Raw genomic sequence first — 19,810 nt, forward strand, 5'->3', positions numbered from 1 at the left:
TCCATGGGGTCACAAAGAGTCAGACACGACTAAGTGACCAAACAACAACAACAGGAAATGTAAAACTGGTTACTGTCAGGGACTTCCCTGATGGTGCAGTGGTTAAGACTTTTGTCTTCCAATGCAGTGAGTGCAGGTTCGATCCCTAGTTGGGGAGCTGGTAATGCCACATGACTTGTGGCCAAAAAGCCAAAACACAGAACAGAAACAGTGTTGTAACTAATTCAACAAAGACTTTAAAAATGGTCTACCTCAACAACAACAAAAAAATGGTTATTGTTATACATATAAAGAACAAAAGTTCTAACTTCGAGCTCTTTCAGTGGGATGGGATAGGTGAAGGGTGAGGATTAGAACCTCTGCAAAGAGAAGAATGCATTTACTGCAAATCTTCCTCGCTCTTGCTTACTGTATCCAATTTTCTCATACCCTTCATTGATAGATGTTTCCCCAGTGACTCTCATGGGAGAAAACTGTCATTTTTCTAAGCCTGCTTAAGTGCTTCTAGCCTTGACTGAGTCTTTAACACTTTGGGGACAAATTTCGATTTGCCCAGGAATAATCAGTAACAAGTCCCAGAGTTTGCCAATAACAGGAACACACATCAAATAATGTATTGTCTGCAATTATGTTTCAGTTAGCATGCTATTACATAATTAGCAATTTTTAGATTACTATAATAATCAAAGCAGCATATATTTTGATAATGTGCTGATTACATGGCCCACAGAATATCTTAATTCTTCAGGAGATGCTTGTCTCTGAGCATTTTTAAAATTCATACAGTGGAAAGTCAGTGCATCCAGCTTCTCAGCTGCAAACCACTTAACAAATCCGGAGTGAATTTAAAAAATGCCAACCCTGCTATCTGAAGAGCCTGCCATTGTGCCAGCCTCTGCTGATGGAAGAATGCTTTTCACAGCTTGAATATCAATCCTGAAAAAATACCCAACAGAAAGCAGAAATAGCAGACAAAGGATAAGACTATAAACCCAAGAAAGGATGTATTTATTTCCCTTAGCCATAGTGGTTTGCACTAATGATTCTCTGAACACTGACTCTGCACATTTGCCCATATTAGATGTGTTTCTTTTACTATTTCTAACATGAAAACATTTTACACTATTCACTGTTATTAATTCATAATTCAGTTGAGTGTTAATTTTTTAAAAGGCCAAGTACAATGTGTATAGATGTAACCCAAATTTACAAATCAAAGTACTTATTCTTTTCTCCCTTAGAACATAAAATATTCTGTGATATTTCAATGGGAATTGGAAAAATTAAGTATGAGTGGGTAAAGCCAAGATCTATACTAATTGATCCCATAGCCAGCCCAGTGGGAAATTTAAGAGAATATATCTAAGACAATATAGTGAGAGCTACATATATAACTTCCTAGTAGCCATATAACAAGGCAAAAAGAAACAGGTCAGATTAGTTTTAATAATATATTTTATTTAGCCAAATAAATGTAACATATAATCAATATAAAGTTTTAATAACATGTTTTGCTTTTTTATATATTATGTCTTTGAAATCCAGTGTGTATATCACACTTAACAGCACACCTCAACTTGGACCAGCCATATATGGCCCCTGGATACCACACTGGACAACCCAGCTCTCGTAGATTCACCAAGGATTGAATACCTGCTTCTCAGACTTCTGGAAGCAGATTAGATGAATAGGTTTTTTAAAAATAAACTTCTTATTGACATAAAATGTACAGAAAAATGCACAAATTCCAAGTGCATTTGGTTGAGTATTCATGAAGAACACAGCTATTTAACTAGAGTCTAGATCATGAGATGGAACATTAAGAAAACCACAGAAAGTCCCTCATGATCCCCTTAGAGCTTCTTTTAATATCAAGACAAATAGGAAGACCTTGCTTTCCTTCCCTCTTTCCCTGAACTGGATCTACATATATAACCAGGAAGAGATATTGCTGATGCACTGAAAAGCAATCTTGGGTGCTGAGGGTATTGTCATTTGTGGCCATGAATCGGATTATGGACCCTCTAAAATATGAAGAAATCCTCACGGGATCATGCCAGGAAAGTAAGCTTGAGAAAGAACATCCCTGACTACATAAAAAAAATTGGCTGTATCTATATTTGTCAGGGCTCTCCTTTAGTTTCAAATATAAGATGATTTGGACTTTTAATACACTTTTTTTCTTCACATGGACATTACATATGAGAGGGGTAATAATGAGAAAATTATTCTCAGTTATATGAACTTTCGTGGAGTTTGTGAATACCGTAAACATTTTTGATGAGACAAAATTTTCTCTTGGCATAAGAAGAACTGGGTATACAACATATGTTCTGGAAATACTTGGTGTAACAAGGAGCATGAGAGGCTAGAATAAGCATTCAAGCATTTAATGAATTTTTTTTTTTTCTGGGGAAAAAAGTTTTTGGAAGGCTACCTCTGAGATTTACAGATGTAAAGTCTTTCTAGAGCCAGATTAGGGGTGGGGCGGTACACAGAAAGGGTTAGGGTGAGGATAAACATGAATGCAGGGAAGCAAACATAAGCAAGCAAGAGGTTAAATCACATATCTCAGGCTTCCCTGGTGGCTCAGTGGTAAAGAGTCTGCCTGCCAATGCAGGAGAAATGGGTTCAATCCCTGGTCCGGGAAGATCCCACATGCTTCAGAGAAGCTAAGCCCGTGTATCACAGCTATTGAGCCAGTGTGCTCTAGAGCTTGGGGACACGAACCACAACTACTGAAGCCCACATGCCCCAGAGCTGGTGCTTCGCAACAAGAGAAGCTTCCCTGGTGGCTCAGATGGTAAATAGTCTGCCCACAGAATAGGAGACCCAGGTTCCATCCCTGGGTCTGAAAGATCCCCTGGAGAAGGAAATGGCAACACACTCCAGTATTTCTTGCCTGGAGGTTTCCATAAATGGAGGAGCCTGAAGGCTACAGTTCATGGGGTTAGACACGACTGAGTAACTCTCACTTTCACTTTCACCATGAGAAGCTGGCGAAGTGTAACCCTGCTCCCTGCAACTACAGAAAAGCCCTCACAGTAATGAAGACCCAGCACAGCCAAAAGTAATAAATAAAAGTATATTAAAAAAAAAAAACAAAAAACAGTTACACATCTCTGTCCTCTGCTTTAGGACCTTCTGCCTGGGACAAGAGAACTGACACCTTAAAGGCTCTTCTCAGAGAGCAGTCTCATCAACAGCACAGATCAAAACGGCTCTCCCAAGAAATAGAACGCCTTGCTCCCGCTGTGAGCCTAATGTCTCTCTCTTTCTTCCTGGCACATCCTTCCCGGCAGGGTGCCTTTCGTTGGGGGGGAAAAGTGTCTAGGCTATTTTCAAGCACCTGACAAATGAAGAGCATAATGAGAGCCGGTTGACCACAGAGCTATTTAAGCGGTTAAAGATAGAAAATGGTATTGGCGAAAACCCAGTCTTCCCATAGCTTAGCGACTATTTTGTCATAACCTATTCTGAACAGAGTGAAATCATTTTATAATATTGGTGTTGAGGGAAGGAGGCTGAGGATTCCACATTGTATCATTTGTTCTATCTCACAGAAAATGATTTAACCCCTGATGTATCTGAATGTGATGGAAATCCATATCATCAATAAGGTCTTGCGGCTTTACCAGAAAATGGGTTGGCAACACTAGATCAGCCAGGGAATGAAACCTTTCTAATTCTCCACAAGACTTTTGGGAAAGTTGCTGTTTGATTGAGTATCTCTAAGATACTCTTTGCCCAGTTGAATGAGGGCATTCAAACATTCAGTAATAAAATAAGTTAATATAATCTTAATAATAAATAGATCCCCTCACTTCCCAGAAAAGAAAATCACAAGGCAAAATAATGAGAGTTCTAAATTCACTTTTTTTTAAAATTCATCTTTGTTGAGGTTTAACTGACATATAAAATTTTAAGATATTTAAAGTGTCCATCAGGGAGACTTGATGGGCTTCCCTGGTAGCTCAACTGGTAAAAAATCTGCCTGCAATGCAGGAGACCCTGGTTCAGTTACTGGGTCTGGAAGATTTTCGGGAGAAGGGATAGGCTACCCACTCCAGTATTCTTGAGCTTTCCTGGTAGCTCAGCTGGTAAAGAATCCACCTGCAATGCAGGAGACCTGGGTTCAGTCCCTGAGTCAGGAAGATCTTCTGGAGAAGGGAACTGTTACCCACTTCAGTATTCAGGCCTGGAGAATTCCATGGACTATACAGGGGTCATAAAGAGTTGGACACGACTGAGTGACTTTCACTTTTACTTTCAGGGAGATTTGATAAATGTCTACATTATGAAAGGATCCTCTCCATCTAGTTAATTAACACCTCTTATCACCTCACAAAAAAAGTCAGTGATATAACTGGAATCACAGTATACAGCTGTTTAAAAATAATTTATGTGTTATTATTTATTTGTTTGGCCTCACCCAATCTTAGTTGTGGCACTCAGGATCTTTAGTTGCAGCATGCAAACTTTTTAGTTGTGGCATGTGGGATCCAGTTACCCAACCAGGGATTAAACCTGGGCCCCCTGCATTGGGAGCATGGAATCTTAGTCACTGGACCACCAGGAAAGTGCCAGTATACAGCTTTTAAAAATTGGCTTCTTTCATTTAGCTACATGCATTTAAATTTCCCCCATGTCATTTCATGGTTTGATACTCTGGGAAAGGCAAAACTATGGAGACAGTAAAAAGATTAATGGTTGCCAGGGGACTGGGGGGAGGGATGAATAGGTGAAACACAAGGGACTTTTAGGGTGGTGAAAACTATTCTATATGATAGTATTAATATGGTGGATACATGTCATTACACATTTGTCAAAACTTAGAGAATGTACAACACAAGAAGTGAGCCCTAATGTAAATTAACTTTAGTTAATAATAATGTATTCATATTGACTCATCAGTTGTTAGATATGTACTACATTAAAGCAAAATATTAACAATAGGGGAAAGAGGGCTTTTATTTTCTAGTTCTACATGTAAGGAACTTGAGAGTTGCCACTCTGGACTAACAATAAGTAAAAACATGAACAGACTGAGGGAAAAAAAGTCAGTGATAGCTACGTAGTTACCACTTGTATTTAGCAAAAGGAGTGGAGATCTAGTTCTGGGAAGGCAGTTTTCAATGGCAGCAGGAATCTGATCGCCAGATAAACACAGACAACGCCTAAAACCCACCCATTTCCACTACAACCCTCCTTAACTTCCAGTCTGAGGAGCAAGGAGAATAAGGAGAGAAAGATGGCAACCACATGTATAAGAAATGATGGAAGTTCTACTTTCTCTGGTTCTTCCACCTACCTGTGGTCCCACCTTAGCCTTTACACTTCCTGATAAAAACTCTAAAGGATCGATGTATCTGAGCAGAGTACATAGCTAAAGCTGTACTAGAACTTTTCTTTGCACACATTCTTTCCTAGGTAAGCTTATCATTCTCATGAATTCGGATACCTTCTATATCCAACAACTCCTATATCTATATATCCATGGCACAGATTTTTTCCTCTGAGCTTCAGATACATAAATACAGCTTCATAGTAAACACCTCCAAACACATGGTTTTAGGTACTGCAAAAGCAGCAAGTCCAGTTGTGCCTGGGCCATTTCCCTGACAAAACTATTCTCTTCCAGAGTTCTGTGACTCAGCGAATGGCACCTGGTTGCCCAAGTCTGACACCTGGGAGTCATCCATGACACCTCCCACATCCATATTCCAACTTCCAGTCAATCACCAAATCCTTTGGATTCTAGCTGCTGCAAATCTTTAAGTCCATCCACTTCAGCTCAAGGTGAAGGGCACAGTCCTCCAGACTACCAAGTCTGCCCAAGACGTCTGACATCAGCTGGAAGTTTGGGGGTTCTTAGAGCTACCCTCACTTCAGACATATATATATGCATAGATATGTTAGTTGCTCAGTTGTGTCTGACTTTGCGATCACATGGACTGTAATCCACCAGGCATCTCTGTCCATATAATTCTCCAGGCCAGACTATTGGAGTCAGTTGCCATTTCCTTCTCCAGGGGATCTTTCCAACCAGGTATCAAACCCAGGTCTCCCACATTGCAGGAAGATTCTTTACCATCTGAGCCACCATGGAAGTCCTTCACTTCTAGCTGCCTACAAATACAGGGGTCCCCACAGACTCTCTCAGGTTTGATAAGTTGGTAGAATGATTCAGCAGAACTCAAGAAAGTACTATACGCACAATTACAATTATACAATTTTATTACAGCAAAGAGCCAGCCAAAGTAAGAGGTGCATGTGGCAGAATCTGGGACTGAGAGGGCTCCAGACTCAAGCCTCCATGTCCATGTTGGTGTCCAGAGATTTTACTGAGGCTGCAGTAAGCAAGCAAGTTGATTGAGTTGTGGCACTCAATCTCCAGCCCTCTCCCCTTTTTGGAGTCAGACGAGTATCACATGGCTCAAAGTCCCAACCCTCTAATCATATGACTGGTTCCTCTGGGGTGGCCAGTCCTTACTTCAAGACTTAAGAACCCCCACACTGAGTCATCTCTTTGCATAACCTATCAGAATGCCCACCATGAGTCATTTATTAGCATAAACTGTTAGATGTGGTTTGAGGGGTCACACATTCCTATTACTTGGGACATTCCAAGGATATAAAAGTTAGCTCCTAAGAGCAAGGACAAAAGCCAGACTTGTCTCTTGTTGACTGGTTTAATCTCCCTGCTATCCAAGGGACTCTCAAAAGTCTTCTCCAGCATCATAGTTCGAAAGCATCAATTCTTCAGTGTTCAGCTTTCTTTATGGTCCAACCCTCACATCCATAAATGACTATTGGAAACATCATAGCTTTGACTATACGAACCTTTGTCAGTAAAGTGATGTCTCTGCTTTTTAATACGCTGTCTAGGTTTGTCATAGTTTTTCTTCTAGGGAGCAAACATCTTTTAATTTCATGGCTGCAGTCATCATCTGCAGTGATTTTTGAGCCCAAGAAAATAAAATTTGTCACTGTTTCTATTTTTACCCTGTATATTTGCCATAAAGTGATGGGACCAGAAGCCCTGATCTTTGTTTTTTGAACGCTGAGTTTTAAGCCAACTTTTTCACTCTCCTCTTTCATCTTCATCAAGAGGCTCTTTAGTTCCTCTTCACTTTGTGCCATAAGGGTGATGTCATCTGCCTATCTGAGGTTATTGATAATTCTCCCGGTATTCTTGATTTCGGCTTGTGCTTCATCCAGTCTAGTGTTTCACATGATGCACTCTGCATAAACAAGCAGAGTGACAATATATAGTCTTGACATACTCCTTTTCCAATCTGGAACCAGTCTGATGTTCCATGTCCGGTTCTAACTGTTGCTTCTTGACCTGCATACACGTTTCTCAGGTAAGGTAGTCAGGTATTCCCATTTCTTTAAGAATTTTCCACTGTTGTTGTGATCCACACAGTCAAAGGCTTTAGTGTAGTCAATGAAGCAAAAGTAGTTTCATCACTGCACTGCATCTTAGCTCTGGTAGGTTGGTGCCCAGAACAAACAGGTTTCATTCTTTTTCTAACTATAAGACGTGAAAGGCCAAGAAAAAGCAAATCAAGGGCTTAGGGAGATTTTAGTCTACAAATGCCATCAGCACACTTTATTTCATCTTCAGTTGCTAAAACTTCATGGCATAGACAAGAAAGATTTAATATTACCAGATATACTCCCAAACAATGACCACTATAGTATGGCTTGGTTAAACCAGAGATTACAATAATTTTGCCTTACCTCTTTCCGGTGGTTTACAGTTTAAAGTGCTTCATATACCTTATCCTTGGATGTTAGTCATGGTGTGAAAAGAATATAAAAATTAATTCAAAAGTTGAAGATAATTAGTAAAGAAAAAAGATTATTCAGCTTAATTCATTTAAGAATTAAGTTGGGCTAAATTCATTTTTCTAACAATTGATATGCTAATTTAGATTACTCTAGGAAGTCTATTGTGTGGCAATCTTTTGTTAATATAGTTCAAGATATTTTGTTAATTTGAAAGTTCAGAATTTCATACAATAGATTTTCCAGTGTTTTTTCTCCTATAAACCAAACTTATGTTAGTGTGACATGAAAGAATTAAGATAAATCAGATAATAAAATTTTCTGATAGGAAGATATTTGCTATTTAAACAATATTCTCCTAAATAGGGAGAAATTCAAGTCTGTTTTTGAGAATGTAGTGAAGGTTCTTTAAGTCTGATATTACATCAACCTACCTCTCAGTCATTTTCAGATGCACTAGGTTATATCCTCACTCTTTTCCTTCAAAATTTCTATATTTAAATTTTTCACAAATTCATATTGACCAAACTAAGGAGGCTTAACTATAAAGATGATATTTTTCTAAATCTTAAAAAAAAAAAAATGGCTTCAGACACTTTAGAAAAAAATAACTAAGAAAGGATCTGGTTATAACAGATTGAGCTCACACCTAATCCTTATTCCATCCCTCACAAACCCTAGAAATAAGGCAAGATAAATATAATAAACCAGTAAATTCATAACTACTGGAGAAGATAAGAGTAACAGTTGAAGAACAAAAGCTATGAGGTTCTTCTAAAGCATGGAAAGCAGACAGGTCCAAAATTTTAAAACCATGGCCGGAAATGAAAGAACTGCTATAAAAGACCATTTATGAACTGACAGAAGTATTCCAGTGTATCAGTTACAGAAGCAGAGAAGCAGGACCAGGAGTGGAGATATCTATATCCCTATGTACAAAGAGATTTATTTCAAGAAATTGGTTTACCCATTTGCCCAATTGTGGGGGCTAGTTTTGATCTCTGTGAAGCTCTATGAAGCTATGGTCTCTATAAAGTTATTATTTCTCCCACTTATAGGGTTATCATTACCATCTTTCTAAATTCCATATATATGTGTTAGTATACTGTATTGGTCTTTATCTTTCTGGCTTACTTCACTCTGTATAATGCGCTCCAGTTTCATCCATCTCATTAGAACTGATTTAAATGAATTCTTTTTAATGGCTATAATTAGCCTCCAACTAATAAAAATAAATGAAAAAAAAAAAGACTAACTGGCAAAAAAAAAAAGTTATTATCTCTCCTGCCTTGGAGCCAGATCCATGCAGGTGGCTCAGCCCTTCAAATAAGGAAGGCCTCCCAAATTCAGGCCCCAAAACACTTCTTGGGTCAAGATCACAGTTACCAGCTGCCATTGGAAAAGCCTGAGCTAGATCTCCTTTCCTCACAGTAATCATGTATTGGTCATGTTGCTGATCAGTTGCTCAGTCATGTCCGACTCTTTTCGACCCCATGGACTGCAGCACACCAGGCCTCCCTGTCCTTCACCAACTCCTGGAGTTTGCCCAAGTTCATCTTCCTTGCATCGATGATTCTGTCCAGCCATTTCATCCTCTGAATGGATCCTCTGCCCTCTTTTCCTTCTGCCCTAAATCTTTCCTAGCATCAGGGACTTTTCCAATGAGTTGTCTGTTTGCAACAGGTGACCAAAATACTGGAACTTCACTTTCAGAACTCGGTGAAAACTCAGGGTTGATTTCTCTTAAGATTGACGGGTTTGATCTCCTTGCTGTCCAAAGGACTTTCAGGAGTCTTCTCCAGCACCACAGTTTGAAGGCATCAATTCTGTGGTGTTCTGTCTTCTTTACCATCATGATCCAGCTAAAACCTCTGGCTAAGAAAGATAACCACCAATACAGTATACTAACGCATATATATGGAATTTAGAAAGATGGTAACAATAATGCTATATGCAAGACAGAAAAAGAGACACAGATGTATAGAACAGACTTTTGGACTCTATGGGAGAAGGCGAGGGTGGGATGATCTGAGAGAATAGCACTGAAACATGTATATTATCAAGTGTGAAACAAATCGCCAGCCCAGGTTGGATGCATGAGACAAGTGCTCAGGGCTGGTAAACTGGGATGACCCAGAGGGATGGGGTGGGGAGGGAGGTGGGAGGGAGGATCGGGATGGGGAACACATGTAAATCCATGACTGATTCATGTCAATGTATGGCAAAAACCACTAAAATATTGTAAAGTAATTAGCCTCCAACTAATAAAAATAAATGAAATAAATAAATAAATAAATAAAATCTCTGGCTACTTTGGTTAAGAAAGCCAAGGAAGGATCATACCCAACAGCCTGGTCTCAAAAGTACTAACTTAACAGCTGACCACAACAGGCTAAGAGGCGAGCTCAGAGAGCTTCTCCTGCTAATGCACTGGTTTCCTTGGGAAGCCCCCAAACCACATTATATTCAACGTAGTTTATTCTGGCAAGCTTGATGTGGGTTGTATTTTAGATCAATCCACTTATTCTCAGTTCAAGGGATGCTTTCTTAAACAGACACAATTGTTCAACTTCTTTTAAAATACAAGCTGAGTGCCAGAAGCCAACTAAGAGAAATGTCTTCATGTCCAGCGGTTGCTTTGACAGCAGTTCTTACTGTATATATACAAGCACAGGTTACACATTCCATGTAAAGTGCTGACCAGTGGTGGAGGAACCGTTCTGGGGCATCCTTCACAGAATGAGATGTTATCTCAATGGATAAGTTGTCTCAGACTTTCTTTAAGTGGGATGCATCCTATTTTTTCTCTTAAACCTCTAACAAATAGGCAGATATCTCCATAGTGCAAATTACAGAAACTTGAGTTCAGAGTCCAAGAATGTAAAAACTAGACTAACAACTAGATGACTACTACATATGGAACCAGTCCACGAAGTTAAGCTGATTTTAAAGGCTTCAACTCAAGTACACAATGAGTGATGTTTACTTTGAAACTCTATCTTTTGAGCTTTTCAGTGATCTTTTTATGGTGTGGCTGCCTTTCCCATGAGGGGATCTTATTTGTCACAGTGGGTGCTTAGTAGCATTACCCTTCTGAATGGCCAACAGGGTTCCCCACTGTTTCACAACCATTTGCAGAACAGTGTCAGTCTCTGGGGCCCTTCATGTTTTTCTCCTCTGGTACAACAAGACAAATGCACTGAAATTGTGCCAAGATTTCTCTTCAACCCTAGCATGAGATAAAGCGGATTTACAGGCAAAGAACTCCCTTGAACAGCAGCCAAAAAAGCAGATAACTTTTAAATAGCACAATGTGGTAGAAGAAACTGCCGTGTGGCAGTCTACTGTGGAGAAAAATAGCAACTATTTACAGTACATGTTGGCAAACTATCTATGTATAAGCTCTAGAAAAGGTGAAGAGTTACCATACTGTTTCTGGGTTTCCTTACACTGCTAACACCGAACTGAATGTTACAAATAGAAGTTTACATTTTTAGTGTTTATCATTAACCACGTTCAATTGATTTACAACAATCAACTATCTAATTCAACTTGAATGGAAATGAATTCAAAGAATACATTAAAAGGAACATATTATGATAAATTACCTAATATTTTATAGATGTACTACACCTTTCACTTTAAGAGATAAATAACAGGTAATTGCTTTCTTTTACTGAAGCTCTCTTTTCTTTTTCTATATAAAATGATTCATCCTCAGATTTCTCTAAATAGTGAATTCTCAATGTTCTCAAAGTATAATTAGATTTCAAAAATTCCTTTAAAAAACATGTTTTCTGGAACATTTCTATTGAGTCAAATGCAATTTGTTACGCCAAGATTCTCAAGTCATTAACATAGGAGATTCAATGGTGTTATGAGGTTTAATTAATTTCCAAAATCACAATACACAGATTTTCATTATATTTTTTTGTTTGTTTTGGCCATGTGGCTTGTGGGAATCTCAGTTCCTCAACCAGGGATTGAAACTGGGACTCTGGCAGGGAAAGCTCAAGTTCTAATCATGGGACCTCCAAGGAATTTCCAAGACACTGATTTTTAAACATACATAATATGAAGAGACAAAATGTCTAGTAGCCATGGAAATAGCTATGTCAACCGTAACAGAGCCCATAGGAGAAAAATGCTTTAGTCTGAAGATCAGTAATAATCCAGATGCAAAAGAATTGTTGACTCTGACAGGGTAGGAAAAATCCATCAAGATCTCTCATCTTCCCTAGTCCTCATTTTTATTCACCTACAATGTTCTGATAGTTAATTTGTTGCTCAAGTACCTTAATACCAGGAAAGAAAGTTCACTGATTTAGGGGAGGGGGGACTAGTTCTTATTATATTGATAAACTGTTTAACAAACTTATTTGATGAGTTCTCCACATATGGATAATGTCAAGTTACTGGACCCAGACTGTTGGGGACAAAGTCCTGTAAGTCCAACATGGTGCTGGTCAGAAGACTTTAGATCAGTGGTTCTCAAACCTTTCCACAACATGGCATGTTTGGAAAATGATAATACATATAAGCCACACTGATGTGAACTGGAAGGGACTCTATTAAGAGTCAATATGGGGCTTGGTGAAGAAAAATTACCAAATTATATATATATTGCATATTTACAATAAGGAAAAATTAGTAGAGATATTAGTATAACTTTTATTTATTTATTTTTAATTAATTAATTTATTTTTGGCTGCATTGGGTCTTCGTTGCTGCACGTGGGTTTTCTCTAGACGTGGCTAGCAAGGGTCGCTCTCTAGTCACTGTGTGCAGGCTTCTCATTGTGGCTTACTCTTGCGGAGCATGGGCTCAGTAGCCTGTGGCATATGGGATCCTCCCAGACCAAGGGTCGAACCTGTGTCCCCTGCATTGGCAGGCGAATTCCTATCCACTGCACCACCAGGGAAGTCCCTAGTATAACTTTTAAATGAAAAGTTGCATTTGTTTCTGTAAATATTTTACACACACACACACACACACACACACATATACTTCTGATTTGCAGCTGGAAACTGCTATATGTAATTCCTGATCTAAACTTTTCATATTCTTCATACCTTCATCAGCAACCGTGTTTACATAAGAAAAGGCAGCAAACAATAGATGATACTTTTTCTTTAATGAATGAAAACTGCTTTTTTGCTCGTAATCAGATAATCTGATCTTTAATATTGCAAAATTTTACTTCATAGGTTTATAATTTTTAAGCATTAAAACTCTCAACTTTCTTTGACAAATGTAACATTGAAATAATTTACAATAATGAATATTTAATCCTTTAAAATGTTTTCATATTATTTCAAAATTTTAATGAAGTTTTTCTTCTAGAATAAAGATATTGCTCTACTCATCTCACTAATTTTTTAGGATTCCAATTCTACCACTTGCTAAACATCAGTGAGTGATCATTTTTTCCTTTGAATTCATTACTGTTGGCAGTGTACATTACAATATTTCTTGTGGTCCTTCCAATCTTGGACCAGGCTCATTAAGATGGTCAAAATTTGGTTAATATATTTCTTAAGCTAACAAGCCAACCTTCAAATTTACACAGAATTATTTTATACTCACACTTAACACCCAAAATTTCAATTCTTCTTTTAGCTCAGAAACTCTTGGTGAGAATATTAAAACTTTACTCTTCTGACAACTTTCAAGGGTACAATACAGTGTGGATAACTATAATCATCATACTGTATATCACATCTCCAGAACTTACTGATAACTGAAAATTTATACCTTTTGACCAATAGCCTCCCACTTTCCAGGGTCTTCAGTCTTTCAGCCCCTGGAAATCATCATTCTACTCTGTTTCTATGAGTTCTAATGCTTTCAGGTTGCACTTATAAGTGAGAGCATATCATATTTGTCTTTGTCTGACATTCTACTTAACGCCCTCAACGTCCATCCATTTTGGCATAAATGGCAGGAGTCCTTTCTTTTTTATGGCTGAATAATCTTCCATTGTGCATAGATACACATGTTCTTTATCTGTTTGTCAGTGGACATTTCAGTTGTTTTCATGTCATAGTTACTGTGAATTATGGTCCGCAGTATTGCTTTGAAAGTCATCTCTCAATGTTATGCCTAGAACCTGTCTGTCCAGTCTTAGCACCAATTCTCTAAATCTCTAATTCCCTGCTAACTAGAATAGATTTTTTTTGTCTGCAATGGAACTTCAAATGCAATGTAATTGAAACCAGAAGTGATCATTGACCTTAGAAGCGCAAAGATATAAATCTTGAACTGGTTACTTGACTTGACTGAATTTGAAAATGGCAGATTGGCTTACTTTGAGAGGACGTCTTATTGGGAGTCACTTGTGGTAGCCTAGAAAAAAGTACCTATTGGAGACAGTTTTGACAGACCAAGGGGCTACTGCTATAGAACAGTGTGGTTGACAAAAGGGCTGCAAGGGATGTGGAGTGGGTGAATTACTTCTAAATATATTCAGTGATTCTGAGACAGAAAATGACAATTTTAAGATCCCAGTAGAAGCCATGGCTAGAGAACCAAAGAGTGCTTAAGACAGACACACAATGATATTTTCTCTCTTACAACCATTGTCTGGATTGCGGTTTATGAATGTGCTGAATTCAGAGCCTCACTAGGCTTCTGAGAAGGCCTAGAAGAAATGACCAACTCAGTAGCAGTGAGCAACCCTAATGTTTAGATTATGGTCTCTAAATTTCATTTTCCTGGTTCATTATCTAATGAACCAAGGCAGAAAATATTTCCAAACTACACATAAGATAAATAACTTGTATCTAGAATATATGGGCTTCCCTGGTGGCTCAGTGGTAAAAGAATCTGCCTGCAATGCTGGACACAAAGGTTCAATCTCTGGGTCAGGAAGATCCCCTGGAGAAGGAAATGGCAGCCCACTCTAGTATTCTTGCCTGGGAAATCCCATGGACAGAGGAGCCTGGCAAGCTACAGCCCATGGGGTTGCAAAAGAGTCAGATACGACTTAGCAACTAAACAACAGCAACCTCCAGAATATATAGTTTATTCTTACCACTCAATAATAAGACAAACAGCCCAGTTAAAAGTACAAAAATATTTGGACAGATACTTCACAAAAGAAGATACTGAAATGGTTAACAAGTATGGAGAATCAGCTCATCATGATTAGTCATAAAGGAAATGCAAATTAAAACCAGAAGGAGATAATACTACATAACCAAACGGAAGACTAAAAGTAAAAGGCTTGACAATACCAAGTATTTTAGGGCATAAAGCAAATGGATCTCTGACTCATTGCTGATGGAAATACAAATATAGTATAGTTCCTTTAAAAAACAGTTTGGCAAGTTTTGGTAACATCAAACATACACATGGCATAAGACCCAGAATTTATACTCTTGGGTATTTTCCCAAGGAAGAAGAAACATATGTTCACACAAGAACCTGTGTATAACTGTTTAGAGCATATTTATTTATAATAGTCCAAAACTGGAAAGAACCCAAATGTCCATCAGCAAGCAAATGGATGTGGTCCATCCATGCAGTGCAATACTACTCAGCAACAGAAACAAACTGCGGATACATGCAACACCATGGACAAATCTCAAAAGCATTTGCTGAATTAAAGAAGCCAGACTGAAATGGTAGTGCTTTGTGTGGTTCCATATATGTTTATAAAAATGCAAATTAAAGGAAGATAAAACAGGGAAGTGGGATGGAGAAAGAGATTTTACTTTTAAGGAGCATGAAGGAAATTTGGGATGATGATGGGAGAGATTTTTTTTTGCTAAGGTCAATCAAAGGGCATTTGGAAGTCACCTCGCAGAGACTCTGACCGAGGCGCTTCACTGGGAGAACGCACCGGCACCTAGGAGTGTGTGAATCTATAGCCTGTTCTCTGGACAGAAGCGGAGTTGGCTCTGCTTCCTGATTTCGTTGTCAATGGGGCTGGCTCTCAACAACTAGAAGGGGAAGATGCTCAATGTCTATCCTGCCTGCAAAGCCTGGGAGTCAGACACCGAGGATGCACATGCCTTCTCAGGTACCTACCTCTAAACGCGGTTGGGCTATGGGGCAGCCAAGCTGGCGTTTCCACTGCCCAGGCGCACGCGGGCGCTGACTGCGCAGGTGCGGCTCCCTGTCGCCTAGCAACCAGTCACAACAGCGAACTAGCAGGCGCGCGCTGGCGGCGGTTGGTACTGTTCGCCAGAACAGAGGAGCCGTTGCCCGGCTGGATCTCCCTGCAGGTAAAGGCGATTGGGCTGCTGCACCGCTATCCTGGGGGTTTGGAGAGGCCCAGGGAAAGACTTGGGGAAAGAGCAAGTGCCCCGCGTGTAGGAGCATCCGGGGCAACTAAGGGAAGACCTTGGAAGGATCCCTGGGTCCCTGCCCTATGCCCGCAGAATTAGACTGGGGTCCCAGTGAATTTCATAAGCGTGCCAACAGCGTCCTATTCAACAGGTGACAAAACTGAGGTCCAGATCGGGTATCTGAGGGTCTAAGATTCCGTTACTTGACTCTGAGCAATTAAAAAAGTGGGTCCTCTGTTGTTCTACACCTTCTCAAAAAAAAAAAAAAAAAAAAAAATCTCGTTAGAAAACGTTTAAGATAGCATAAGGCTGAAAGTTCTCTAAGAAGATCAGTAAATTCGTGGAAAAATGATTCCAATAATCAAGACTATGAACATTCAAAACATTTGTTTTCATGTCCAATGCCGTGAGGTTCATACCTTTTAGCCCTGTTATTTTATGCTAGGGATTTAAACTAAAGAAACAATTTTAGGTGAGGATGAAAATTTTACCTCTAAGAATGTTCATTTGCAGTCTGCACATAATTTCAAAAAGTTGAAAACAAATGCTCAACAATTAGGGACTGGCTGGATGATGGGCATTAAAATATTGTTTTAAATGGCATGCTGATCCAGTGATGACTGAAGCAATAAATGGAGACTGAGATTTCAAGAACTTGTCTGTTAGTTTGAGAATTTAGAAAGAAAATGCCCCCAGGAAGCTAAGTTGAGAATTGCAGATACAAATCCAAGTAGGAAAGTAAAATCACTATAGAAAATACACACCAAAATAAGGCATATCAAAATAGTGCTGATCTTCCTGAGCTTATTTCTGAGTGATTTTTTAAAAAATTCCATTTGCCCTTCCTTGTTTTTCAAATTCTCTGTGATGAAATGTGATACCTGTATAAGTAAACAGTAGACATGGAATTATGAGCTTAAAAGGATAAGTTTTATGTGTTATGTATTTTAGCGCAATAAAAATCAATGGGGAAGTGGTAAAATAGTCAGGAAAAACAGGTTTAGGTTGCTTCAAAAATCAAAGGGATTTATTTTCTTAATTTGACATCTCTGTAGCTTTAAGAATAAAACAAGGTAATTTAGTTGCATCAAGGTGATTTGAAGTGAAATGTTTAATTTACAAATTAAAAAAAAACACACAAAACCTGAAAGTCATCTTTTAGGTTCACTGCCCTGGACTCTGTCAGCTGTGTATTTTCTCCTCTATTAACTATTATACCCAAAATGGTTTAAAAAAAAAAAAAAAGAAATGCTTCCTACTTAACCATGCTGCTGAGGACAAGTTCTCTCCCTGTAATCCTGTGTGTTTAGGCTACTACAGCCTCTGTATTTCTCAGTATGCAGTTACTCAAATTCACTCTCCTGAGATGGGAAACATAAGTTCCCAAGTGAAAAATCAGATGACATCAAGTAACTTTCTACAGGTGTAATTTAATTGCTTCTTGAGGAATTCTTTTGTAAAGCAAAGACTGCTATATGTTGGAATTGGTTATAAAGAGCTATGGAAACTCTTTTTCCTAAAGGAATCATAGGAAAGATTTTCATCTGTCCGGAATAGTCTATGTGCCTGCCTGAAACATTATAAGCAGAAGTCTAGGATCTGTGTGGTTTTCAACTATCTGAGAAAGATGTCAGAGATCTGAAAAAAACTACTGGTCCTAAGATATGAAAAGAAAATTCAAAAGTTAATATTGTATTTTATTAATATTAGATTTGAAAATAAAATAATTTTCTCATCTTGCAACAATTTCCAGGTATACAAACAGATGAGTCATTTCATATGCAAGTTTTCAAAACTTTTAATGATGAAAATTATATTCAGTGAGGGATATGGGTGTATTTTAATGTTTTAACATATTAGATATAGCGTGAGGTAGTGCCTCCCAGCATAGGCTTCCCCAGGGCCTCAAAGATCTTGAAATGAATGTGACTGGAAGGTAGGGACCTGGAATAGTTGTCTTTCAGAAGTCACTATGAATTTCTATGAACATTTGACTTTAAAACGTATGTGATCAATCATGTTCCGTGTCTTTAGTACTTGGAGTTGCTTCTGTCCCTTGATGAGCCATCTGAACTAACCCTGACATTGTAGAATCTCTCCAAAGATATCCTACTTCCCAGAATTTCTCTTGAGACTATAGTAATTTCCTTGAGACTAGATTACAGTGGTTCCCAACCTTTTTGGCACCAGGGACGGGTTTTATGGAAGCCAGGACAGGGTAGGGGGAACAGTTTCGGGATGATTCAAGTGTGTTAACATTTATTGTGCACTTTACTTCTATTATTATTACATCAGCTCCACCTCAGATCATCAGGCATCAGATCCCAGAGGTTGGAGACCACTGGACTAGAATATACTGTCTGAAATTGTCCTAATAGCAAGCATAACCCCACAAACTCTCATTGGAGAAATGGGTTACTTTAACAGTCACCAGCATCTTGGAAAGTTTTTTGTACCCAGGTGGAGTTACTCCTCTGTGGTATATCAAGTATGTATGCTGCTGCTGCTGCTAAGTCGCTTCAGTCGTGTCCGACTCTGTGCGACCCCATTGATGACAGCCCACCAGGCTCCGCCGTCCCTGGAATTTTCCAGGCAAGAACACTGGAGTGAGTTGCCATTTCCTTCTCCAATGCATGAAAGTGAAAAGTGAAAGTGAAGTCACTCAGTTGTGTCTGACTCTTCGAGACCCCATAGACAGCAGCCTACCAGGCTCCTCGGTCCATGGGATTTTCCAGGCAAGAGTACTGGAGTGGGGTGCCATTGCTTTCTCCATCAAGTATGTATACTGTTCCATTAATTTTTTTTCTTCACAAGACTGGACATAAAAGGGCAGGTGGGAAAGGTTCTTTGCAAGGAGTAACCCCAATTTCCCTAGAATTCATCTTTTCAGATTCTCAATTACTTTTTAAAATTGAGATATAGAATATATTAGAGAAAACATTTTGTTATCTAGGAAAATGACACAAATGTTCACTTGGACTTAGTAGAGCTCAGATACCATTCAGAAAATAATTAGTCACAGAGTTAATGATTTTTATGTCAGTTGGTCAGTATGTACCAGACATTGCTCTAGGTGCTTGGGATAGATCAGTGCAAGAAAGCAGACAAAAATCCCTTCCATTGTGACAGAACATCCCTGCAGATCTCAAAATTAATTTGCATTTAATCTCCCAAACCCTACCAAGTGAGCTATAAGCATAGTAAATCATTACCTGTTATGTAAGTAAAATTTATGTCATTAATGTATTATTCTTTCTAAACCGGAAGCCAGAACTAATGTCCAACAATCTTAGCAATAGGTTCCTTTAAAATTGTGAAACTTGGGATGTAGGAAACACATTTGTATATGTGGAGTCATTTCTACGTGTATTGCATAGTCTCTTTTTAGGTAAAATTTATAAGAAGAAGTACATTTCCTCCTAGGTATGTAGGTAACAGATTTGTGCATGTACAATGTACAGATGACATTTTAACCATTTGTGGCATTTTTTCCAGAATGGGTAAAAAGGTAAAGAAGGAAGCAGAGCCCCCTCCCAAGGATGTGGTAAGTTTCTGATTTGAATACTAGCAGCATGTTAACCAGTTTTAAAAATAAATTGTTGAAACAGTTTGGCATGTATCAGTATATACATGAGTGCACAGTGGCAGAAGTCCAAAGTCTGACTAATGATAAGATTAGTCAGAGAAATCTAACATTATGTAAACAAACATTTACAACATTGTCA

The 19,810-nt window shown here is 38.6% G+C and overlaps 1 protein-coding gene and 1 long non-coding RNA gene across 8 annotated transcripts in view; one reads left to right on the plus strand and one right to left on the minus strand.

Moving 5' to 3' along the window:
• Nucleotides 1-15,928, minus strand: part of LOC139036575 (uncharacterized) — a 113,675-nt gene extending 97,747 nt beyond the window's left edge. For 2 of the 3 annotated variants that reach the window (XR_011489390.1, XR_011489389.1), the window contains exon 1: nt 15,826-15,928. This is a non-coding gene — a long non-coding RNA (uncharacterized lncRNA). The remainder of the gene's footprint in view (nt 1-15,825) is intronic. The other variant, XR_011489391.1, reaches the window with a different exon arrangement.
• Nucleotides 15,929-15,932: 4 nt separating this feature from the next.
• ARMC3 (armadillo repeat containing 3) overlaps nt 15,933-19,810 on the plus strand; it is an 86,548-nt gene continuing 82,670 nt past the window's right edge. For 3 of the 5 annotated variants that reach the window (XM_020869167.2, XM_020869168.2, XM_020869174.2), the window contains exons 1-2: nt 16,034-16,236; nt 19,581-19,629. In XM_020869167.2, the coding sequence (XP_020724826.2) occupies nt 16,169-16,236; nt 19,581-19,629 (117 nt within the window). In that variant the 5' untranslated portion in view covers nt 16,034-16,168. The other 2 variants (XM_020869169.2, XM_020869173.2) reach the window with 2 other exon arrangements.

This window comes from Odocoileus virginianus, chromosome 9 (genome assembly GCF_023699985.2).
Source record: "Odocoileus virginianus isolate 20LAN1187 ecotype Illinois chromosome 9, Ovbor_1.2, whole genome shotgun sequence".
Lineage (NCBI taxonomy): Eukaryota > Metazoa > Chordata > Mammalia > Artiodactyla > Cervidae > Odocoileus > Odocoileus virginianus.